The sequence below is a fragment of the Macaca fascicularis genome, chromosome 20 (assembly GCF_037993035.2).
Source record: "Macaca fascicularis isolate 582-1 chromosome 20, T2T-MFA8v1.1".
Classification (NCBI taxonomy): Eukaryota; Metazoa; Chordata; class Mammalia; order Primates; family Cercopithecidae; genus Macaca; species Macaca fascicularis.
The window spans coordinates 70,383,461-70,410,317 of NC_088394.1; the positions used below are offsets into that span (position 1 = coordinate 70,383,461).

General features: G+C 44.8%; 1 protein-coding gene across 2 annotated transcripts in view; it reads right to left on the reverse strand.

Annotated features, from left to right (window-relative positions):
- Nucleotides 1-26,857, reverse strand: part of GLG1 (golgi glycoprotein 1) — a 159,485-nt gene extending 132,628 nt beyond the window's left edge. For both annotated transcript variants that reach the window (XM_005592540.5, XM_065537160.2), the window contains exon 1: nt 26,367-26,857. In XM_005592540.5, the coding sequence (XP_005592597.3) occupies nt 26,367-26,837 (471 nt within the window). In that variant the 5' untranslated portion in view covers nt 26,838-26,857. The remainder of the gene's footprint in view (nt 1-26,366) is intronic.

A 26,857-nucleotide genomic window follows, 5' to 3' on the forward strand; every position in this document is an offset into this window, starting at 1 on the left:
CTAAGTGAAATAAGCCAGACACAAAAGGACAAATATCACGATTCCACTTATATGAAATACCTAGAATAGTCAAATTCACAGAGATAAAAAATAGAATGGTGGTTGCCAGGGACTCTGGAATGGGGTGTTGTTATTTAATGATTATAGAGATTCTATTTAAGATTAAAAAAAAAAAAAAGGCCAGGAGGTGCTTCACGCCTGAAATCCCAGCACTATGGGAGGCCGAAACTATCTAAAAGGGAGGATATTCCTATTAACAAAGATCTTTCAAGATTAAGGAAATCCCAGCACCTCAGGATGTTGAGGCGGGCAGATCCCCTGAGGTCAGGAGTTTGAGACCAGCCTGGTCAACATGGTGAAACCCCCGTCTCTACTAAAAATACAAAAAATTAGCCAGGCGTGGTGGTGGGCACCTGTAATCCCAGCTACTGAGGCTGAGGGGAGGCTGAGGCAGGACAATCGCTTGAACCTGGGAGGCAAAGGTCACAGTGAGTCGAGATCGCTTCACTGCACTCCAGCCCAGGCAACAGCGAGACTCCGTCTCAAAAAAAAAAAAAAAATTACAAATCACGTTCTGTGACACCACATTGGCTTGAACCCTCTCCTGCTTCCTCTCTTGTGTACCATTTTTTATGCACCCTCTACCTCTCCAGCATTTCCAATCTCTCACCCTCTCTACTGGTTCCCTTTTTCTTTGCCTTTAAAATAGATTTTCCTAGATAGTAAGATTGGGGAGAAAAATATTTTAATAAAAAATAGATTTCCTTAATGTTTTGTTTGTTTTTTGAGACAGACTTTCGCTCTTATTGCCCAGGGTAGAGTGCAATGGGGCGATCTCAGCTCACTACAACTTCCACCTCCCAGGTTCAAGCGATTCTCCTGCCTCAGCCTCCCAATTAGCTGGGATTTTAGGCATGCGCCACCACGCCCATCTAATTTTGTATTTTTAGTAGAGATGGGGTTTCACCATGTTGGCCAGACTGGTCTTGAACTCCTGAGCTCAGGCAGTCTGCCCGCCTCAATATCCCGAGGTGCTGGGATTTCCTTAATCTTGAAAGATCTTTGTTAACAGGAATGTCCTCCCTTTTAAGATAGTCTCACCTTCTCTTCACTATCAAACTTTTCAAATAGTCAAAATCTGGGTTCTATAGAATGTACTCTATCTCTTTTACCAGAAACCATGGTCTTTCCCCAGTCATTAACTTTAGCTATGCTACTCTAGTTACCCAAGGGTTTACTACCTTTTAAATTTCTCTTTTCTGGCCGGGCGCGGTGGCCTCAAACCTTGGGAGGCCAAGATGGCGGATCATGAGGTCAGGAGATTGAGACCATCCTGGCTAACACGGTGAAAACCCGTCTCTACTAAAAAATACAAAAAACTAGCCGGGTGAGGTGGCGGACGCCTGTAGTCCCAGCTACTCGGGAGGCTGAGGCAGGAGAATGGCGTAAATCCGGGAGGCGGAGCTTGCAGTGAGCTGAGATCCGGCCACTGCACTCCAGCCTGGGCGACAGAGCTAGACTCCGTCTCAAAAAAGAAAAAAAAAAAATTCTCTTTTCTTGACTTTCACAACTAAAATTTCCCTTTCCTTGGCTTCCACAACTAAACTCTTGTAAATCTTCTTTTAACTCCCAAGCACTCCTCCTGTTCCCTATAATTCCCTCCACAAGCTTCCAACCCTTCATTGCAAGCTGTCCCCAGGGCTCAGTCCTTGGAATCATACTCTTCTATTTACACATTCTTTAAGAAGGCTTGGCCATGTTCATAGCCCCAACTAAAATTTAGACTCAGTTCAAGAGTTAGTTCCAAGTTTATATCCTCTTACTGGAAATTGCCTGAAATGCCTAGCTGTCATTTCAAATTCACCACAAATTATATATTTTTGGAGGTAGTGTAACAGTTAAACTTTGACTTTTTTGGGGGGGGGGGGCAGAGTTTCCCTCCTGTCGCCCAAACTGGAGTACAATAGCGTGATCTTGGCTCACTGCAACCTCCGCCTCCTGGGTTCAAGCAATTCTCATTCCTCAACTCCCTAGTAGCTGGGATTACAGGCGCATGCCACCAAGCCCGGCTAATTATCACATTTTTAGTAGAGGCGGGGTTTCACCATGTTGGCCAGGCTGGTCTCAAACTCCTGACCTCAGGTGATCCACCCGCCTCAGACTCCCAAAGTGCTGGGATTACAGGAGTAAGCCACAGCACCCAGCCTAAAATCTGAATTCTCTTCACTTGGTTAAATTCTATCATTCCTTCAGCTCAATCATCTTCTCAGAAACACATTTCCAGACTCCGATGAGCCAATGTCCAAGCATCTCTCTTTGAAAGCTCTCACCATGGCTACGTCCTCCACTCGACGGTGAGCTCCGCAGGAGCAGGGACCACGTCTTTTAGAAGGGGGAGCTGAGGGTGTCATTATCATCACATTCCCAGCACCTACAATTAAGTTGCTGGCATACAGTAAATAATATTTATCCAAAATTTGTCAAACGAACGAACAAAAGCACTGTAAATTTTTCCTAGGTAATGAGTCCTCATCAATGCCACTTTTATCTCCTTTGCTACTAGTTTCCTTTGGCCCAAGTCTTTACTTTGAGATCTTATTTTAACAGCAGCTTTCTCAGTGCCTTCAATTTTCCTCACTTCAATTCATAGTGTCCCAAGTAATTTCCTTAACTATTTCATCATGACATTCTCCTACCCAAAAGTCTTTCTAGACCTCCTAATTCCCCTGAAAACAAAACTAAGTTAATACAGACATTTCAATAGAGGGCCAGATTTGACAAGAACAATAATGCCAGCTGCTCAGGACCCTTCCCACTGACCACGCATGGCTTTGAAAAACACTGTTTGCTCTGACTCTCCTTTATTCTCCTTGCAGACAATAATATGAACTTGGAAATGTTACTATTAATTGCATCATAATGCCTAACATTAATTAACCGAGTTTTGTTAGCAATACATTTATAAACCATCTCTTAGGGTATGTTTCTTACAAAGCATGATTAATATTATTTATAACACTCTTACCAATTAGTTTCAGTCAGTTTCACTTTAGAAACCTATCCTTAAATTCTAGAGAGCTAAGTAAGCTATGAAGAGGCAAAGGCATCAGAATGATACAATGAACTCTGGGGACTTGGGGGAGAGGGTGGGAGGGGATTGAGGGATAAAAAAACTACACACTGGGGGCTGGGCACGGTGGCTCACGCCTGTAATCCCAGCACTTTGGGAGGCCAAGGCGGGCAGTCACGAGGTCAAAACTTCAAGACCATCCTGGCCAACGTGGTGAAACACCATCTCTACTAAAAATACAAAAATTAGCTGGGCGTGGTGGCGGGCACCTGTAGTCCCAGCTACTTGGGAGGCTGAGGCAGGAGAATCTCTTGAACCTGGGAGGGGGAGGGTGCAGTGAGCTGAGATTGTGCCACTGCGCTCCAGCCTGGCAACAGAGCAAGATTTGTGAAAACAAACAAACAAACAAAAAACCTACATATTGGGTACAGTGTACAATGCTTGAGTAATGGGTGCACCAAAATCTTAGAAATCACCACTAAAGAACTTATTCATGTAACCAAACACCACGTGTTCCCCAAAAATCTACTAAAATAAAAAAAATTTTTAAATCCTATCTTTAAATTCTAATCACAGATTCAAAAACTCTAAGTAAATTGACCAGGCACAGTGGCTCATGTCTGTAATCCCAGCACTTAGGAAGGCCAAGGCAGGCAGATCACCCGAGCTCGGGAGTTCGAGACCAGTCTGGTCAACATGGTGAAACACCATCTCTACTAACAATACAAAAAATTAGCTCGGCACAGTGGCGCACACCTGTAGCCCCAGCTACTCGGGAGAGTGAGGCAGAAGAATCACTCGAACCCAGGAGGTGGAGGCTGCAGTGATCCGAGATTACACCAGTGTACTGCAGCCTGGACAACAGAGTGAGACTCTGTCTCAAAAAAACAAAAAACAGGCTGGGCGCGGTGGTTCACGCCTGTAATCCCAGCACTTTGTGAGGCCGAGATGGGAGGATCATGAGGTCATGAGATCGAGACCATCCTGGTTAACAGGGTGAAACCCCGTCTCTACTAAAACTACAAAAAATATTAGCCGGGCGTGGTAGTGTGCGCCTGTAGTCCCAGCTACTTGGGAGGCTGAGGCAGGAGAATGGCGTGAACCCAGGAGGCAGAGTTTGCAGTGAGCCAAGATCATGCCACTTTACTCCAGCCTGGGAGACAGAGCCTGAGACTACGTTTCAAAAAAAAACCTCTAAGTAAAATTATGACAAATGACAAAGTAGTTTAGTTATCTAAGATTTGGCCGGATGAGCTGGCTCACGCCTGTAATCTCAACACTTTGGGAGGCCAAGGCAGGCAGACTACTTGAGGTCAGGAGTTCGAGACAAGCCTGGCCAATATGATGAAACCCTGTCACTACTGAAAATAGAAAAATTAGCCAGGTGTAGTGGCGGGTGCCTGCAATCCCAGCTACTTAAGGGGCTGAGGCAGGAGAACTGCTTGAACCCGGAGGCAAAGGTTGTAGTGAGCTGAGATTGCACCACTGCACTCTAGCCTGGGCAACAGAGCAAGACACTGTTTCGGGAAAAAAAAAAAAAAAGAACAGGTGGTAAACAGGGTGAATCTTATGGTAAGTGAATTTCATCCCAATGAGTCAGAGAGAGCTGATAAGGAAAAAAAAAAAAAAAAAAAAGGCAAGGCCCTAGGAAATGAATGGACCCACAAGATAAGAGGAACCTGGGTCTCTGGATCACCAGATGACTGGATCCCAGTCCCCCACAACTTCTCTTGTGTTCAACCACTGATATTTTTGGTTTTTTTATGGAAGTTAGTTTTGTCCTAATTAGTACATGAACTGAAAGGAAAACTTTTATCTTGCACACTGGTAAAGGGCTTATTATTACCTCAACTCAGTTACAAGACAAGTTGACCTTCTTGACACACAATGAAATTATATCATGCTAAAATATTTTTCCACTGGGCAATGGAAAAATAATTTTTTTTTGAGACAGAGTATCGCTCTGTCACCCAAGCTGGAGTGCAGTGGCGCAATCATAACTCACGGCAGCCTCAATCTCCTCAGCTCAGACGATCCTCTCACCTCAGCCTCCAGAGCAGCTGGGACTACAGGAGCCTGCCACCACGCCTGGCTAATTTTTTTGTTTCAATAAAGTCAGAACTTTGGATCAAAATACACACACATTTGTAATTCTAACTTTTTTTTTTGAATTGTAGTCTCGCTATTGTTGCCCAGGCTGGAGTGCAGTGGTGTGATCTTGGCTCACTGCAACCTCTACATCCTGCGTTCAAGCAATTCTCCTGCCTCAGTCTACCAAGTAGCTGGCATTACAGCCGCCCACCACCACGCCCACTAATTTTTGTATTATCAGTAGAGACAGGGTTTCACCACGTTGGTCAGGCTGGTCTCGAACTCCTGACCTCAGGTGATCCGCCCGCCTCAGCCTCCCAAAGTGCTGAGATTACAGGCGTGAGTGACTGCGCCTGGCCTTATTAATCTCCCTTTCTAACAAATTCTCCCCATTACTTCCCACATTTAATATGTCAGAAGTTAAAATCCAAGAAGTAATGATTTCTACTTCCACTCATGAGGATTAGCTACTATGGAAACTATCTCCCTTACTCCCATTGTAAACAAGACACGATATATGAAGTAACTTTCAGTCACTGGACAACAGGCAGCATTAACTATGATCCCTGAGAGAAGGTAACAAACCAGGTGAGCCGATGATTACCTAGCTTACTGTATGGAAGTGGCTTCTGGGCTGCAACACAGGGAGAGGAAACCCAAACAGAATTGGATGGTCTTGCTGAAGGGAGGAGAGAAACTTTAGGGTATCTAAAGCAGCTAGAATTTGCAAGATTTGAATACTGGAACCAAGAAAGAGTGAGAAGAGAGAAAGAGTTCTGTACTGAGAATGGTCACAGGAAATCTGCAGAGGGATCCCCTTGAATCCAATAAAAAGTTACCACACTTGGAAAGCAGGAATATGACTAATAACAAAACCTAATCATCAGAAAAAGATTAAGAAATGACAGAGATGATGGAATTAGCACATGAGGTCCTTAAACAGCTATTATGGCTGGGCACGGTGGCTCACGCCTGTAATCCCAGCACTTTGGGAGGCTGAGGTGGGCGATCATGAGGTCAAGAGATAGAGACCATCCTGGCTAACATGGTGAAACCCCGTCTCTACTGAAAATACAAAAATTAGCTGGGCATGGTGGTGCATGCCTGTAGTCCCAGCAACTCGGGAGGCTGAGGCAGGAGAAACACTTGAACCTGGGAGGCGGAGGTTGCACTGAGCCGAGATCGCGCCACTGCACTCCAGCCTGGCGACAGAGCGAGACTCTGTCTCCAAAAAAGAAAAACAAAAAAGAAAAAACAGCTATTACAAGTACACTAAAGGGTGTAAAGGAAAACATGAACATAATGGATAATCGACTATATATGTAAAAGACCCAAATCAAACTTCTATATGTGAAATATATCTAAAATATCAAATTCACTGGATGGTATTAATAGCTGGTTGAAAACTACAGAAGAAAACATCAGTGAACCTGAAGATACAGCAATAGTAATTATCCAAAATGAAACACGGAGAGAAAAAAACCGGGGCAGTTGGGGTTGGGTGGGGGGATTAAAAACAGAGCCCCCTTGTGGGACAATAGTAATCAATTTAACCTACATAAGATTAGAGCTCAAGAGAGAAAGAGGGACAAAAAACCTCATGAGTAGCTGGGACTACAGGTTCTCAACACCACGTTGGCTAATTTTTGTATTTTTTGTAGAGATGGGGTTAGGCCATGTTGCCCAGGCTGATCTCAAACTCCTAGGCTCAGCCTACCAGAGTGCCGGGATTACAGACATGAGCCACCATGCTCAGTCTGTTCTTAACACTATGTGACTTGTGCAAATAAAAATCTATCTGATTCATGGTTTTTTATCTGTAAAATAAGGCTAGTATCTGTCATATCTATCACACACGGTTATCAAGAGCTACAAATAAAATTAAAAGGGTTCTATAAACTGAAAGCTAAATAGCAACTTGACTAAGAGTAATTAAATATTTACTCTTAGGGAGAAGGTTGTTAGACCAATACCCATTCTTTTTTAATCAAATGTATTTCGTGAGTGGCCAAGCATGGTGGTTCATGCTTGTAATCCCAGCACTTTGGGAGGCCGAGGTGGGTGGATAACTTGAGGTCAGGAGTTCAAGAGCAGCCTGGCCAACATGGTGAAACCCCGTCTCTACTAAAAGTACAAAAAAAAAAAAAACTTAGATAGGCATGGTGGCTTGCACCTGTAATCCCAGCTACTCAAGAGGCTGAGGTAGGAGAACCACTTGAACCCAGGAGGCGGAGGTTGCAGTGAGCTGAGATCGCACCATTGCACTGCAGCCTGGGTGCCAGAGTGAAACTCTGTCTCAAAAAAAAAAAAAAAGAACAATTACGTTAAACCATATGAAAATGTTTTTATAAGTCAAATATGATGAAATATTGGTAATTTCTTATGGTTCAATCTAACAAAAATGAAGGAAGAAAACAATGCCTAAAGTGGACCTAGCTGGCGGGGGAGGAGAAGCAATGGGCTGTGCTGAGGGAAGGGCACTGGGAAATATTTTGGTACAGAAAATTCCCAAATCACTGAATATAAAATATTTTCCCAAAAATAACACTTACATATAAGCCCTGTAAACTCTGAAGCTGTAACTCTGTACTCTCCAGAAGCCCACACCGCTACACTATTTATCTGTGGGTGTGGGGCAGCAAGATGTGTATGGAGCCAGTGCGAAGGAGAGGCAAACAGGTTGAGTATCTGGGCTAAAGAATGAGAATTTCCACAAGAGGAAGGGAAGCACACCAATTTCTTCTGACTTCTGCCCTAATTTCTCCTATTTCACATACACTTTCAAGTTGAAAATGAAAGTATACCAATAGTAAAAATTCTTGGCCGAGCGTGGCGGTACACGCCTGTGGTCCCAGCTGCTCAGGACGCTGAGGTAGAATTGTTTGAACATGATGGGAAGCAGAGGTAGCAATGAGCTGAGATCCAGCCACTGCACTCCAGCCTGGGTGACAGAGTGAGATTCTGTCTCAAAAATAAATAAATAAATAAATAAAATAAACAAACAAATAATAAAAGGATACCAATAGTACAAATCCTTGAGACTTTTGTTTTTGTTTATTTTTTTGAGACGGAGCCTAGTTCTCTCACTCAAACTGGAGGGTAGCGGCGCGATCTCTGCAAGCTCCACCTCCCGGGTTCATGCCATTCTCCTGCCTCAGCCTCCTGAGTAGCTGGCGCACGCCACCACGCCCGGCTAATTTTTTTGTATTTTTTAGTAGAGACAGGATTTCACTGTGTTAGCCAGGATGGTCTTGATCTCCTGACCTTGTGATCCGCCTGCCTTGGCCTCCCAAAGTGCTGTGATTACAGGCGTGAGCCATCGTGCCTGGCTGATGTTTTTCTTTTTTTTTTTTACAATTATAAGAAGTTTCAGGCCAGGCGCCATGGCTCACGTCTGTAATCCCAGCACTTTGGGAGGCTGAGGTAGGCGGATCACCTGACATCAGGAGTTCGAGACCAGCCTGACCAACATGGAGAAACCCCGTCTCTACTAAAAATACAAAATTAGCCGGGCATGGTGGCACGTGCCTGTAACCCAGCTACTCGGTAGGCTGAGGCAGGAGAATCGCTTGAACCTGGGAGGCAGAGGTTGCAGTGAGCCGAGACCACGCCATTGCACTCCAGCCTGGGCAACAAGAGTAAAACTCTGTCTCAAGAAAAAAAAAGAAAAAGAAAAGCATCACCACCACTGGACACACTAAAAGCTGCTATCAATACACATAATAGTCAGGTTCTAATAAACCTACCAAACTCAGAGTTTTAAAGTGAAATTATGTCAAAGTACAGCCTTTCTTGTTAAAAAAAAAAAAATTAAAATATAAAAATATGAAAATGAAATAGTGGATTTTCAACTATTTCAAAACTCTGCTGCCTAGTTACTTCTGAAAGAAGACTTACAGGGCCAGACGTGGTGGCTCATGCCTGTAATCTCAACACTTTGGGAGGCCAAGGTGGGCGGATCACAAGGTCAGAAGTTTGAGACCAGCCTGGCCAACATGGTGAAAACCCATCTCTACTAAAAATACAAAAAACAGCTGGGCGTGGTGGCATGTGCCTGTAGTCCCAGCAACTCGGGAGGCTGAGGCAGAAGAATCACCTGAACCTGGGAGGCAGAGGTTGTAGTGAGCCAAGATTATGCCACTGCACTCCAGCCTGTACAACAGAGCAAGACCCCATCTCCAAAAAAAAAAAAAAAAAAAAAAAAACCAAAGACTTACACAGCAAAAATTATTTGCGCTGTCCTTAATGTATGGCTAAGTCTAGTATTTATATCTTAGTATTACAGACCGCTTCACAGGCCAGAGAAATGTTCCAACCTTGACAATATGAGAGCAAAAGACCTTACATACTACTTTCCCTCTGAAAAGTCACCATCTTTCAGAAAAATTTCAGTAATTTTTGAATTTATCTGGTTTTATACAGGGAAAAAAGTAGTCTTCTGAACTATCCTTTTTCCCCTTATACATGAGAGCAGAGTCTTCCTTTGATAGGCAGTATTCCAAATTTGGCAAAACTTAATTCCTTTACCCAGAGGATTTACCCCTTCCTTCAAAGTGTACACATTTAAATACCATGCATGTATTTATGTATGTATGTAGAGATGGGGTCTCACCATATTGGCAAACCGGTCTCAAACTTCTGGCTTATGCGATCTGCCACCTTGGTCTCCTAAAGTGCTGGGGTGTGGGCCACCGTGCCTGGCCTTCTGTAATTTATTTACTGATTGACTGACTGATTGAGATGGAGTCTTGCTCTGTCACCCAGGCTGGAGTGCAAAAGAGCGATCTCGACTCACTGCAAACTCCGCCTCCTGGGTTCAAGCGATTCTCCTGCCTCAGTCTCCTGAGTAGCTGGGATTACAGGTGCACGCCACCACACCTTGCTGATTTTTGTATTTTTAGTAGAGATGGGGTTTCCCCATGTTGCCCAGGCTGGTCCTGAATTCCTGACCTCAGGTGATCCACCCGCCTTGGCCTCCCCAAGTGCTGGGATTACAGGCGTGAGCCACCGCACCCGGACTGTTTATATAAATGTTCTTGACCTTATTCCAAAGCTTTATTGGAGACGCTTTGGAAGGATTATATAAAGGGTGTGAAGCATTCCAGTTTATTTCACATTTCTCTTAAGGCAGCGAACAAAAAGCATTATCTTGAATGATCTCACCTACAACAACAAAGGGGAAACGGAAGACCATTTACAAATAAGAAAACTGAAGGTTTGAGAGATTAACTTGTCCAAGGTCATAATAACTGGTAAGTAAGCTAGGATTTGAATCCAGGACTGCAGTTCCAAAGCCCATTCTATTTTTCCATTTACCACAATGCTTTTCCTCTCATCACAAGCTTCACATGACTGTAGGACCTTATCTCTTCTGATTTTACATCATATATAATAGGTGTGTCCTCAGTAAATGGTTGCTATCGTTTGAATGTGTCCCCCAAAGTTCATCTGTTGGAAACTTAATCCCCAATACAAGTGCTGAGAGACGGGACCTTTAAGAGGTGACCAGGTCATGAGAGCACTGTGGCCTCATGAATGGATTAACGCCCTTATTTCCGTTGCCCGGGAAGTGGGGTTCTGATAAAAGGATGAGTTATGCACATTCCTTGTGCAAGCCCACCCTTTCTCTTGCATTCTCTTGTCCTTCCACATTCTGCCATGGGATGATGCAGCAAGCCAGCCCTCACCAGATAGGGCCTCTCAATCTTGGACTTCCCAATCTCCAGAACTATGAGCCAAATAAATATTTCTTTACAAATTACCCAGTCTTGGGTATTCTGTTAGAGCAACACGAAATGCACTAAGACAATGGCACTAATTAACAGATGGCATGATATTTGTTCATGATTAAAATTCTCTATTACATCCCTTTCTTCATCGTTGAAGTTACTGTCTACTTCATGCTGTTTATCACATTACAGAGCTGATATGGCCAGTGTAATTATTTTCAGAGTTCTGCTAAATGACTTGCAGGGCGGTCTTTCTCGTTTAAACTTAATATACAAGTGAAGTACCAGAGCATTTTTTTTTTTTTTTTTTTTTTGGAGACAGAGTTTCACTCTTGTCACCCAGGCTGGAGTGCAATGACACAATCTCCGCTCACTGCAACCTCCACCTCCCCGGTTCAAGCAATTCTCCTGCCTCAGCCTCCTGAGTACCTGGGATTACAGGCATGTGTCACCATGCCTGGCTAATTTTTGTATTTTTAGTAGAGATGAGGTTTCACCACGTTGGCCAGGATGGTGTCGAACTCCTGACCTCAGGTGATCTGCCCGCCTCGGCCTCCCAAAGGGCTGGAATTACAGGTGTAAGCCACCACACCCGGCTGGTACCAGAGCATTTTTAACACAATTTCTTTTGCTGTCATTTTTTCAAAACTTGTATTTCAACTGATTTAGAATTTATATTCATATTCTCATGGTTAATTTTACTCACCATTTCACTTCATTGCTTATCATGCTTATGATTTTAAATATATATAACATTTTAATTTTTATTGTTGTTTTTTTTGAGACAGAGTCTCACTGTTGCCCAGTGCAATGGCGTGACCTTGGCTCACTGCCACCTCCGCCTCCCAGGTTCAAGCAATTCTCCTGCCTCAGCCTCCGGAGTAGCTGAGATTACAGGCATGCGCCACCACATCTGACTAATTTTTGTACTATTAGTAGAGACGGGATTTCGACGTGTTAGCTAGGCTGGTCTCAAACCCCTGACCTCAGGTGATCTGTCCACCCATCTCCCAGAGTGCTAGGATTACAGGTGTGAGCCACCACGCCCAGCCTATCACATTTATTTTTTAAAGAAACACAAAAACATTTTAAAAATTTGTTTTATTTTACAAGTGTATAGATCCAGGATACAAGTCAGCACCCATTTTTACTATGATTCACCCTATCAAGAATCCTAGGTGTTATTAGAGCCTTTAATAGGAAAATGTACAGGTCCTGTAAATATCACACATTCAGTCAAACAAAATTTTCTGATTTCAGTAAAATTATTAAAGCTGAATGACTACAGATGTCTGGTTCTCTTAAGTCATTGTTTTTAGATTCCAGTCCACACTCCTTGTTCCTTCACACTCTATTTTAATGCAGATCCAAAGGGTAGTACTGGCACAGTTCTGAGGGCCATCACTTAGGGTTCTTTCTTAAGTTTCAAATCTAACGCAACCAAATTAAGATGAGTCACTAACTGACCTCTGGTTTTATCAGAGTATTGTTCTCAAGTTGAAGGAGCTAAAGCACCCCTTACAACTCACAAATTAGGCATGCAGAAGATGAAATCTACTCATTAACAAGATTAGGAGGCTTTTGTTTTGTTTCATTTTGTTCTGTTTTTGAGACAGACTCTCACTCTGTTGCCCAGGCTGGAGTGCAGTGACGTGATCTCAGCTCACTGCAACCTCCGCCTCCCAGGATCAAGTGATCCTCCAGCCTCCGCCTCCATAGTAGCTGGGACTACAGGCATGCACCACCATGCCCGGGGTAATTTTTGTATTTTTAATAGAGACGGAGGTTCACCATGTTGGCCAGGCTGGTTTCGAACTCTGGACCTCAGGGGATCCACCCACCTCAGGCTTCCAAATTGCTGGTATTACAGGTATAAGCCACTGCTTCCGGCCTAGGAGGCATTTTAAAGCAGTTCAATTAAGAATTTAAGGCCGGTGTGCTGGCTCAGGCCTGTAATCTCAACACTTTGGGAGGCAGAGGTAGGCAGATCATGAGGTCAGGAGATCAAGACCATCCTGGCTAACACGGTTTCACTAGCCATCCTGGCTAACATGTCTCTACTAAAAATACAAAAAAAATTAGCTTGGCGTGGTGGTGGGTGCCTGTAGTCCCAGCTACTCGGGAGGCTGCGGCAGAAGAACGGCATGAACCTGGGAGGCGCAGCTTGCAGTGAGCCGAGATCACACCACTGTACTCCAACCTGGGCAACAAAGCAAGACTCTGTCTCAAAAAAAAAAGAATTTTATTAACATGAACCAACAATTCAAGAAGAGTTAAGAAGTACTGAAGGGCACTAGGTGCAGTGGCTCACACCTGTAATCCTAGCACTTTGGAAGGCCGAGGCGGGCGCATCACAAGGTGAGGAGATCGAGACCATCCTGGCTAACATGTTGAAACCCCGTCTCGGCCGGGCGCGGTGGCTCAAGCCTGTAATCCCAGCACTTTGGGAGGCCGAGACGGGCGGATCACGAGGTCAGGAGATCGAGACCATCCTGGCTAACACGGTGAAACCCCGTCTCCACTAAAAAATACAAAAAAACTAGCCGGGCGAAGTGGCGGGCGCCTGTAGTCCCAGCTACTCGGGAGGCTGAGGCGGGAGAATGGCGTGAACCTGGGAGGCGGAGCTTGCAGTGAGCCGAGATCCGGCCACGGCACTCCAGCCTGGGCGACAGAGCAAGACTCCGTCTCAAAAAAAAAAAAAAAGAAAAGAAACCCCGTCTCTACTAAAAATACAAAAAATTAGCCAGTCGTGGTGGCGGGCACCTGTAGTCCCAGCTACTCGGGAGGCTAAGGCAGGAGAATGGCATGAACCTGGGAGGCAGAGGTTGCAGTGAGCCGAGATTGCGCCACTGCACTCCAGCCTGGGCAACAGAGCAAGACTTCGTCTCAAAAAAAAAAAAAAAAAAAAAAGTACTGAAGGGCTCTTTTTCTGATTCTCCCAACCATTTCCTCTACTATACACCTACAGCATTTAATTTATTCTTCTCTTATGACACTTATTACTTTAAAACTTGTATTATGGTTTTCAGTAAAGACATCTTTTTCTTCTAGACCAGCGCTATTCATAAGAAGTATGTGAGACACATACATAATTTTATGTTTCCTGGTAGTCATTTATTTTTAAAAAGTAAAATTGATTTTATAATTTATTATTTAACCCAATATATCAAAATTATTTTTTAAAGACATAAACAATACAAAAATTATCAGGCCGGGCACGGTGGCTCACGCTTATAATCCCAGCACTTTGGGAGGCCAAGGCGGGTGGATGACCTGACGTCAGGAGTTCGAGACCAGCCTGGCCAACATGGCAAAACCCCATCTCTATTAAAAATGTAAAATTTGCTGGCCATGGTGCCACATGCCTGTACTCCCAGCTACTTGGGAGGCTGAGGCAGAAGAACTGCTTGAACCTGGGAGGCAGAGGTTGCCCCTTATACGTGAGAGTGGAGTTTTCCTTTGACAGGCAGTATTCCAAATTTGGCAGAACTTAATTCTTTCGCCCAGAGGATTTACCCCTTCAAAATGTATATATTTTGAGATCATGCCAGCGCACTCCACCCTGGGCAACAGAATGAGACTCTGTCTCAAAAAAAAAAAAAAAAAAAAAAAGTTATTGTGGGCCAGGCGTGGTTGCTCATGCTTGTAATCCCAGCACTTTGGGAGGCTAAGGCGGGTGGATTACCTGACGTCAGCAGTTCGAGACAAGCCTGGCCAACATGGTGAAACCCCTTCTCTACTAAAAATACAAAAATTAGCCGGAAGTGGTGGCGTGTGCCTGTAAACTCAGCTACTTGGCAAGCTGAGGCAGGAGAATTGCTTGAACTTGGGAGGCAGAGGTTGCAGGCAGCCAAGATTGTGCCACTGCACTACAGCCTGGGCCACAAGAGTAAGACTCTGCCTCAAAAAAAAAAAAAAAAAAAAATTATGGTGATATTTTACATCCTTTTGGTACTAAATCTTCAAAATCAAATGTGTATTTTATACTTACAGCACATCTCAATTCAAACAGGCCACGTTTCAACTGTTCACTAGCTGCACGTGGCTGCTGACTGCCACAGTAGACAGTGCAGTCCTAGGTTACTTATGCCTTAGGGATGGGAGAAAAATGAACTACCACACAGCTGGACTGACTTGCTTTCAAATCTTGACTCCACTACTCACAAGCCCTGACGCAAGCTATTTAGAACCAGTTTTCTCACTAAAAATAATAGGATGTAATAGGTTGGGTGCCATGGCACATGCCTATAATTCCAGCATTATGGGAGGCCAAGGTAGGAGGACTGCTTGAACTCAGGAGTTGGAGACCAGCCTGAACAAGAGAGTGAGACCTCATCTCTACAAAAAAAACTTTTAAAATTAACCAAGTATGGTTATTACTAGGGGGCAGATACTCAGGAGGCTGAGGTGGGATGATCACTTGTGCTCGGGAGGCAGAGGCTGCAGTGAGTCATGATCATGCCTCTGCACTGCAGCCTGGGCAAGAGTGAGACCTCATCTCAAAAAAAAAAAAAAAAAAAACCACCAGGCACAGTGGCTGACGTCTGTAATTCCAGCACTTTGGGAGGCCGAGGCGGGCGGATCACCAGGTCAAGAGATCAACACCAGCATGACCAACATGGTGAAACCCCGTCTATACTAAAAACACAAAAATTACCTGAGCATGGTGGGGTGCGCCTGTAGACCCAGCTACTTGGGAGGCTGAGGCAGGAGAATCGCTTGAACCCGGGAGGCGGAGGTTGCAGTGAGCTGAGATCATGCCACTACCCTCCAGCCTGGATGACAGAGTGAGACTCCGTCTCAAAAAAAAAAAAAAAAAAAAAAAAAAAGCTCTGGTGATAGATGGTGGTGCAAGAACATCATCTGACGTCAGGAGTTCAAGACCAGCCTGGCCAACATGGTGAAAACCCATCTCTACTAAAAAAACAAAAATTAGCTGGACATGATGGTGTGCACCTGCAGTCCTAGCTACTCAGGAGGCTGAGGTAGGAGAATCGCTTGAACCCAGGAGGCAGAGACTACAGTGAGCTGAGATCATACCACTGCACTCCAGCCTGGCCGTCAGAGCAAGACTCTGTCTCAAAAACAAAATCAAACAAACAAAATCAATAATAATTATAATAATAAAACATCTCTCATAAAATTAAATGAGATAATGCCTAGAAAGCATCCAGTCCGTCAGGACAGGGCACGCAGAAAACCCTCAGTAAATGCTACCTATTATTATTAGTAGCAGTATCCTTGAACACTGAGCAGTGTCTTGCACACAGGTTTCAATAAATGTTTGCTGAAATTAGAAAAATTGGCCAGGCACGGTGGCTCACGCCTGTAATCCCAGCACTTTGGGAGGCCAAGGCAGGCAGATCACGAGGTCAAGAGATTGAGACCATCCTGGACAACATGGTGAAAACCCGTCTCTACTAAAAATACAAAAAAAATAGCTGGACGTGGTGCCAGATGCCTGTAGTACCAGTTACTCGGGAGGCTGAGGAAGGATAATCACTTGAACCCAGGAGGCGGAGGTTTCAGTCAGCCAAGATCCTGTCACCGCACTCCAGCTTGGTGACAGAGTGAGACTCCGTTTCAAAAAAAAAAAAGAAAAGAAAGAAGAAAAGTTAATTTACATGATAGCCTATAAGCCATTTTAATTGCTCTTTTAAAAATATATAAGTTGCCGGGCGCGATGGCTCAAGCCTGTAATCCCAGCACTTTGGGAGGCCGAGACAGGTGGATCACAAGGTCAGGAGATCGAGACCATCCTGGCTAACACAGTGAAACCCCGTCTCTACTAAAAAAATACAAAAAACTAGCCGGGCGAGGTGGCGGGCACCTGTAGTCCCAGCTACTCGGGAGGCTGAGGCAGGAGAATGGCGTAAACCCAGGAGGCGGAGCTTGCAGTGAGCTGAGATCCGGCCACTGCACTCCAGCCTGGGCAACGGAGCGAGACTCCGTCTCAAAAAAAAAAAAAAAAAAAAAAAAAAATATATATATATATATATATATATATAAGTAAGGCCGGCTGCGGTGGCTCACGCCTGTAATCCCAACACTTTGGGAGACTGAGGTGGGTGGATCACCTGAGGTCAGGAGTTCGAGACCAGCCTGGCCAACATGAAACCTCGTCTCTACTAAAAATACAAAAATTAGCCGGGTGTGATGGCGAGCGCCTATAATCCCAGTTACTCAGGAGGCTGAGGCAGGAGAAAGGCTTGAACCCAAGAGGCAGAGGTCGCAGTGAGCCGAGGCCATTCCACTTCACTCCACCCTGAGCAAGAGCGAAACTCCACCTCAAAACAACAACAAAAACATATATATACATACATATCTTATATAAAGAGGAGATTTTTGTTATTGTTCCTGAGTAAATTTGTTTTGAACACATTAGGAGAAATGTACAAAAGAGAAATGCAGCATTTCATCTTTTGGACTGTTCAGGTATTTTATTTCCTTCTACAGAACAATGAATTATTAAGCAACTATATACTGTAAAGCATTCTCATCAAGAGATTTCTTAAAAAGTATTTGCCATAAATGACAATACTACTTTACAGGTAATTCTCAGTTATCTGCTGGAATATTTTTATCTCAGGTAGGGATAAAAACATCCTGTTTCCAGACTTTATTTGGAGAACCAATCAGAGGTGAATATACGACCCTTCATGATCTGGACTGAAAACATTTTCAAGTTCTCTATTTCAGTCAGTACAGCCCCTTTAATAATTCCTCAAAGCATCTCCCCTTTCTACCTGTGCTACGACTCTCCTGCACGTTTTATATTCCCACAGATCACAAAATCACAAAGCACCAGAGCTGGAAGAATCTTAAGAGATAATCCAAGGCCAGGAGCGGTGGCTCACGCCTGTAATCCCAGCACTTTGGGAGGCTGAGGCGGGTGGGATTACCTGAGGTCAGGAGTTCAAGACCAGCCTGGCCAACATGGTGAAACCCAATCTCTACTAAAAACACAAAAATTAGCCAGGCCTGGTGGCTGGCACCTGTACTCCCAGCTACTAGACAGGCGGAGGCAGGAGAATCGCTTGAATATAGGAGGCAAAGGTTGCAGTGAGCCGAGATCACGCCACTACACTCCAGCCTGGGTGACAGCAAGACTCCATCTTAACCAAAAAAAAAAAAAAAAAAAAAAAACAGAGAGATAATCCAGTGTTAGTGTTTTCCGAAGCGTGTGCTATTGGTAATAAGCAAGATGATTTCAGGTGGTATGTGTTGGTACTGTATACGTTATAGTCATATATTTAGTTTCATACATATTAGAATGTACCTAGCACATCAAATTCATGAGTTCATGTATATTTCCGCTTAGAACAAGGCTAAGTGGTGGTGTGTACCATAGTCCCAGCTACTCGGGAGGCTGAAGTGGGAAGATAGCTTGAGCCCAGGAGTTCGAGGTTGCAGTGAGCCATGGATCATGCCACTGCACTCCAGCCAGTCTGGGAGATACAGCAAGACTCTCCAAAAAAAAAAAAAAAAAAAAAAAAGAACAAGGACAAAGCTAAAGTAGACAGTCCTTGCTTAAGAAAAGAGACCAGGCTGGCGCGGTGGCTCAAGCCTGTAATCCCAGCACTTTGGGAGGCTGAGACGGGCGGATCACGAGGTCAGGATATCGAGACCATCCTGGCTAATACGGTGAAACCCTGTCTCTACTAAAAAATACAAAAAACTAGCCGGGCACAGTGGCGGGCGCCTATAGTCCCAGCTACTCGGGAGGCTGAGGCAGGAGAATGGCGTAAACCCGGGAGGCGGAGCTTGCAGTGAGCTGAGATCCGGCCACTGCATTCCAGCCTGGGCGACAGAGCAAGACTCTGTCTCAAAAAAAAAGAAAAGAGACCGGGTGCAGTGGCTTACACCTGTAATCCTAGTACTTTGGGAGGCCAAGACACGCAGATCACCTGAGGTCAGAGGTTCAAGGCCAGCCTGGCCAACATGGCGAAATTCCCGTCTTTACTAAAAATACAAAAATTAGCCGGGTGTGGTAGCGCACGTGTGCAGTTCCAGCTACTTGGGAGGCTGAGGCAGTAGAATCACTTGAACCCAGGAGGCAGAGGTTTCAGTGAGCCAAGAATGCACCACTGCATTCCAATCTGGGCGACTGAGAGAGATTCCATCTCAAAAAAAAAAAAAAGTGATTGAAATTTCAAGCTAAGAATAGCAGAGCTGGATTCCACCCAAATCTAAATCCTAATTTTGTGCTTATTTCACTGCCCTAAAATAATTTACTATCTGTATGACATCAAGTGATTAACACTCTATTATATAATTGTTTCTTGATCACAACCAACTGTAAGCAATGGTGGTGTCTTAAAGCACAATTGTCCTTCCACAATGATAGGTGTATAACAGATCAATAATGACTTGATTATGTGGTTAGATTGCTTCCAACCACTGAGAGACAGCATAGGAGGAAATTCCATATTGGCTGAAACAAAACAATCATAATATATCCTAAAGCCAAACAAAGTTTGGATTAACTGCTGTTTGAATTATTCATTGTCACTGATTCCCTCCATGAATGAATATGGAATCAGAAGCTGGCATATATATAATCCTAGAAACTTTACAATATATACATACAGAGAATATATACAGGAAACGACTCATACAGGTTAGACAGCAGAGATCTTAGAAACTGTACTGTAGGGGTTGGGTGTGGCGGCTCCATCTGTAACCTCAGCATCCGGGAGGCAGAGGAGGGTGGGTCGTTTGAGCTCAGGAGTTTGAGACCAACCTGGGCAACCCAGCAAGATCTCGTCTCTCTTATAATTAGAAAAAAAAAAAAAAAAAAACGCTTCCAGTGTTCTAGTACAAATCCTGCTTAAGGTGAACTGGGATTTGAAACTCTTTTCATAAAGCAGAAATTCAGTTTATGATGCACTTAGACTAATTAAATTAGCGTTGGGTGATAATGCCGATACATCTGCCTGAGAAATCTACAAATACTTCAATGCACTGTTACAACTCAATTGTTCTTGTGTCCCATTTAGCATACATTTATAAACCTGTGGCATTCTCAATAGTCACATACTCTTTTCCTTAGCCACAACCACCCATGGTAGATTAGAAAGAGTATGGTCTTTTAATATAAAAAGGACTTGCTGAATACCAGCTCTACCACTTAGGATACGACATCAGACAAGTTACTATAGCTCTTTGAGCCTATTTCTCTGCTAAAATAATAACACTAGCACTAATCACCTCACATGACTATCAACAGCGAGACAATAGAGATGGTGTAGTACACTATCTCAAGTATACAGTTAAGTGAAAGGTTAAGAGCAGCGTAACAAAAATGTTTACCTATGAGTCTAAAAGGGGGTTTATGGTTTGCAACACTGAAATGTTAATTTCTGTTCAATACCTAAATTAGTTTATTTAAACATTTACAAAGCATTCACTCTGTGCAAACCTTAGAGTATGGTTACAAATTTATAATCTGAGACTGATATATGAAGAAAAGGTGGCAAGAAAAACATTTTTTATGGTTTTCCTTTTTAGTGTCAGAATTACTTGCAACAGAAAGATTTCATTATACACTTAAATACAAAAACAAAACAAAAGCTTCTAGCTTTTATTTTTATTTATTTATTTTTTTGAGATGGAGTCTCGCTCTGTCGCCCAGGCTGGAGTGCAGTGGCTGGATCTCAGCTCACTGCAAGCTCCGCCTCCTGGGTTCACACCATTCTCCTGCCTCAGCCTCCCGAGTAGCTGGGACTACAGGCGCCCGCCACCTTGCTCGGCTAGTTTTTTGTATTTTTTTAGTAGAGACGGAGTTTCACCGGGTTAGCCAGGATGGTCTCGATCTCCCGACCTTGTGATCCGCCCGCCTCGGCCTCCCAAAGTGCTGGGATTACAGGCTTGAGCCACGGCGCCTGGCCAGCTTCTAGCTTTTAAAAAGTATTTATCGCAGATATGCATTGAAGTATTTGAAATGACAGCATCTGGGATTTGCTTTAAAATATGCCAGCCTCCCAACCCTGTGCCCTAAAAATAAAAGGGTGGCTCACGCCTGTAATCCCAGAACTCTGGGAGCTCGAGGAGGGCAGATTATGAGGTCAGAAGTTCGAGACCAGTCTGGCCAATATAGTGAAACCCTATCTCTACTAAAAAACACAAAAATTAGCCAGGTGTGGTGGCAGACGCCTGTAGTCCCAGCAACTTGGGAGGCTGAGGCAGGAGGATCACTTGAAATCAGGAGGCTGAGGTTACAGTGAGCCGAGATCGTGCCACTGCACTCCAGCCTGGGTGACAGAGTGAGACTACATCTCTCAAAAAAAAAAACAAAAACAAAAATCAAAAAGGGTGGGGACAGTTGAAGCTGGGTGATGTATACCCAGGGACTCATTACCCTATCTCTCTACTTCTGTGTAAGAAAATCTACAGGCACAGTGGTTTATGCCTGTAATCCAGCAGTTTGGGAGGCCGAGGCAGGCAGATCACCTAACGTCAGGAGTTCAAGACCAGCCTGGCCAAGGTGATGAGGAGGCTGACACAGGAAAATCACTTGAACCCAGGAGGCAGAGGTTGCAGTAGGCCAAAATTGTGCCACTGCATTCCAGCCTGAGTGACAGAGCAAGATTCCATCTCAAAAAATAAAACCAAAAAAAAAAAAAAAAACAGCTGAGTGGCTCACACCTGTAATCCCACCACTTTGGGAGACCAAGGTGGGCAAATCGTGAGGTCAGAAAATCAAGACTATCCTGGTGAACATGGTGAAACCCTGTCTCTACTAAATATACAAAAATTAGCTGGGCAAGGTGGCACGCGCCTGTAATCCCAGCTACTCGGGAGGATGAGGCAGGAAAATCACTTGAACCAGGGAGTCAGATGTTGCAGTGAGCTGAGATCGCACCACTGCACTCCAGCCTGGCAACAGAATGAGATTCCGTCTTAAAAAAAAAGAAAAAAGGCCGGGCGCGGTGGCTCACGCCTGTAATCCCAGCACTTTGGGAGGCCGAGACGGGCGGATCACGAGGTCAGGAGATCGAGACCATCCTGGCTAACACGGTGAAACCCCGTCTCTACTAAAAAATACAAAAAACTAGCCGGGCGAGGTGGCGGGCGCCTGTAGTCCCAGCTACTCGGGAGGCTGAGGCAGGAGAATGGCGTGAACCCGGGAGGCGGAGCTTGCAGTGAGCTGAGATCCGGCCACCGCACTCCAGCCTGGGTGACAGAGCGAGACTCCGTCTCAAAAAAAAAAAAAAAAAAAAAAAGAAAAAAAAATCTAATCTAGGAACATCACAAACTTCTTTTTTTAGAGACGGTAAATCACTATGTTGCCCAGGCTGGTACTGAACTCCTGAGCTCAAGCTATCCTCCTGCTTCAGCCTCCCAAAGTGTCAGGATTTCAGGCATGAGCCACCGCACCTGGCTGAACACCATAAACTTCTAAGGAACCAAGGTCTCCATCTGAAACTTCAAAATACAAGACACTACTGGGAAAAAACAAAAAACAAAAAAAGTGCTACTGGCCATTTCAACCAAGAATACATAAAGTATTTTAAAATGACCAGCAACATCAAGCATGCCTTCTTTATCACATACTAGGCAATAGTATCTTCTCTTTCTTTGGTATTATTACTCCACCTACTAGAACAGCTCAGGGAATATTTTTTCTTTTTTGCCTTATACTTTCTTTTTTTTTTTGAGACGGAGTCTAGCTCTGTCACCCAGGCTGGAGTGCAGTGGTTCGATCTTGGCTCACTGCAAACTCCACCTCCAGGGTTGATGTCATTCTCCTGCCTCAGCCTCCCAAGTAGCTGGGACTACAGGCGCCCGCCACTAAGCCCGGCTAATTTTTTGTATTCTTTAGTACACCCGGCTAATTTTTCATATTTTTTAGTAGAGACGGGGTTTCACTGTGTTAGCCAGGATGGTCTCGATCTCCTGACCTCGTGATCCACCTGCCTCAGCCTCCCAGAATGCTGGGATTACAGGCGTGAGCCACCGTGCCCGGCCTGCCTTATACTTTCTAGTTCTTTGTTTTTATTTAAATAACTTGAACTACTACTAATTATACACACACCACTAGAACTACTAACACACCATTACTGGCTATTACATCTATTATTGAATAGTGGACCCATGATATACTTGGCCTTTTTAAAAGCATGACTCATCCGAGAGCGTTAAAAAAAAAAAAAAAAGAATCCCAAGGCCAAGGCACAATGGCTGACACTTCTAATCCCAGCACTTTGGGAAGCCCAGGTGGGAAGATCACCTGAACCCGGAAGGCTGAGGCTGCAATGAGCTCTTGAACCCAGAAGGTTGAGGCTGCAGTGAGCTATCACTGCACCATTGCACTCCTGTCTGGATGACAGAGTGAGAACTTGTCTCCAACGTAAAACATATTTTTCAGAAAGGAAAGTTCCATAAGTTTCCAAAAAGCAAAAGTTGTTTGACACATTCCAAGTACTACAGTGAATCCACATGAATGAAGTGATATGTAGGCACTGTACTAGGCATCGTAAGTATTTTACAGATGACAAGAATTTGGAAGGGTGTGCACAGATCATATGGAAATATGACACCCTTTTATACGGTATAAGTTACTTGGGCGTCCTCAGATTTCAGTATCTGAAGGAGGCCTGGAACCATCCTCCAGTGATACCAAGGAACAACTCTACTCATATGCTCTGCCTTTTCATAATTCCAATAATGGATACAGATAGGACAATGTTCCCTGCATTTATATCCAAAGGGATAGAAAAGTACGTGTATCTATTTCACTATCAAACAGTTCTACTTACTGAACAACAAATACAAAACATATTCCATACATGTTTCTTCAAATGTGCCTAGCTGGTTTATTTCTTTAAGTTATGCTCTTTCAAACACATAGATCTGATTTAATTAACTCCCAGACTAGGCAGAATGAAATTTCCTTTCACTGTCTTTAAAGAAAAAGAAAATAGGCCAGGCACGGTGGCTCACGCCTGTAATCCTAGAACTTTGGGAGGCCGAGGAGGGCGGATCACGAGGTCAGGAGATCGAGACCATCCTGGCTAACACGGTGAAACCCCGTCTCTACTAAAAATACAAAAAATTAGCCAGGCGTGGTGGTGGGTGCCTGTAGTCCCAGCTACATGGGAGGCTGAGGCAGGAGAATGGCATGAACCCGGGAAGTGGACCTTGCAGTGAGCCGAGATCGTGCCACTGCACTCCAGCCCGGGCGTCTCAAAAAAGAAGAAAAAAAAAAAAAGAAAAGAAAATAAGGTGGGCACAGCGGCTCAAACCTGTAATCTCAGCACTTTGGGAGGCCGAGATGGGCAGATAACAAGGTCACGAGATCAAGACCATCCTGGCCAAAATGGTGAAACCCTGTCTCTACTAAAAATACAAAAATTAGTTGGGCGTGGTGGCACGCAACTGTAGTCCCAGGTACTCAGGAGGCTGAGGCAGGACAACTGCTTAAAGCCGGGAGGTGAAGGTGGCAGTGAGCCGAGATCACGCCACTGCACTCCAGCCTGGCAACAGAGTGAGACTCCGTATCAAAAAAAAAAAGAAAAGGAAAAAGAAAAGAAGTTTAAAAATAACTCCACCTCCTGAAGAATATACACAGGTGTTCACAGTACTCTTCTTTCAGTATTTCTGTATGTAAAAACTGGAGGAAAAAACATTAAATTGGGAATTTGGCTCCTCCCCCTCCCCCTAAACCCCCAAAACTCCCATTTCCAATTTACATGACACCTTTCCTCCTCTGGAGCATAAAAGTGCCTCCCTTAAGTGGAGGTTTCCAAATGTCCGGAATACACATGAATAAGGATATATACACTCCTTGCGTAGGCACTTTTTGCCACTTTCCCTAATAATGTGCTGTTTCTGGCCGGGCACAGTGGCTCACGCCTGTAATCCCAGCACTTTGGGAGGCCAAGGCAGGCGGATCACAAGGTCAGGAGATCAAGACCATCCTGGCTAACTCGGTGAAACCCCGTCTCTACTAAAAATACAAAAAATTAGCTGGGCGTGGTGGCGGGCACCTGTAGTCCCAGCTACTCGGGAGGCTGAGGCAGGAGAACGGCGTGAACCCGGGAGGCGAAGCTTGCAGTGAGCCGAGAACGCTCCACTGCACTCCAGCCCGGGCGACAAAGCCAGACTCCGTCTCAAAATAAATAAATAAATAAATAAATAAAGTGCTGTTTCTACCACAAACCACTAATAATGTGTTTGGTCACCAGTATTAGGATCGTAGTTTGATGAAACGACATCTATTATGTGTCCTCAAAGAGCAAAAAGAAAATTCCAAAAAGTTTGACACCCCGAGTTAGGAATCTTAGCTGTATCTATCAGAGGACTATCCTTCTAGCCTTCAAGCTAAAGATGAGAAGTCAGGTAAGGCCTCGCATTTCCAGTGGTTCTGGAAACTTCCTTTCTTTCTGTCTCCTGCTTATGTATGTCTTTTCCTCTATCTGAATTGCTTTTGTATAGAATACTAGAGCATGAGATGAACCAAGAGTAGCAAATTTCTACAAGTCAGTGGTCTTCCTATAACTTGAACGCCGTAAACAAATCTGATACTACAATTTAAAAAAAAAAAAAAAAAAAACCAGCTAAAAACAGTATCAGGTAGCAGCTTTATTCTATGTGTCAACCTTTAGGGCTAATTCTAATACTTACACCTCTGGAAAAAGTTTCTACTGTCAGATTTGCTCCCAAACTTTGAGAATTGTCAAATATGCACTTACAGTCTGCAGCATTAAACCTAGATTATAAATTATCAAAGTCACTTAACTGAATCACACCAAGCAATGGCAAATCTAGATTTCATTAACAGATACTGTTAAAATCACATTGAGACCTCAGAAAGGCAAGACCCCATAACCCAGCCACAAACACAGCTTCAAATGCTTCCCCAACTTTTCAAGCTTTGGGTCGCCAAGTCACTCGGAGTTAACAGCCTAAACATGGGGTTCAATACAAACTGACCAAAGGAAGTGAAGAAAACAAAGCATACATTATTTCAGCAAGAAGATGGATTTGCGAATTACATCTACTGTAATAAACAGCAGATCAAACCCCTACTGCTAATAAACAGATCGTTCTTTACAGCCTAAGTACGCCAGGCATTTTTTTATGTTTAAATGGCTTGCCACAAATTGTCCTAGTCAAAACTGATCGCAAAATCCTAAACTGGTGTTCGGCGAGGAGACACTCGGTATAGAGGATCACACAAAAGACAGGAGCGAACAGACACGCTCTGGGCCTCCGCGGATTGCGGCCAGGAGTCCAGGTCTTCGTCCCAGACCCCGGCAACAGGGAGGGAAATAAGGGCGAGGGAATGAAGAAGTGGGGGTGGGATCCTTTTCCCTGAATGCGCCTGGGAATGAGGAGCAAAGAGGGAAGGAGCGAGTGCAGCACAGAGGAAGCGAGAAAAGCAGCCGACCGGCGTCAGCGTCTTCCAAGGCTGGCAACACCCTCGGGCCCGCACCAGGCGTGGCCCTCCCGGCTTCGTCCCACCTCCTCACCTCCCTCACATCCTGCAGGCACTCGAGCACCGCCAGGTTGTTGCTCCAGGTGTGCTTGGGGCACACGCGGGTCACGTCCTCCCTGCAGGACTCTTCCTCCGCCAGCTTCCAGCCCCCACCAGCCCCCGCTCCTCCTCGCCGAGCCGGAGGCCCACCCGCCGGGAAAGGCAACTGTGGCGGCTGAGGCTGCTGTTGCTGTTGCTGTTGCTGCTGCTGTTGCTGCTGCTGCTGCTGCTGTTGCTGCTGCTGCTGCTGGAGCTGCGATGACTGAGGCAGCTGGGGCAGCTGCTGACCTGCCGGGCCGCCGCCTCCGGCCTGCCCTACGAAGGACACAAAGTTGGCGCCGGGGCCCTGGCCCTGGCTATGGACGCCCTGGCCGGGGAGTTTCTCGGCCCCGGCCGCGGCTAGCAGCAGCAGCTGCAGCGCCGCCGACAAGCGGAACATCCTCCGTACACGTCCACACGCCGCCATCTTGGGTCCGCGGCGAGCTC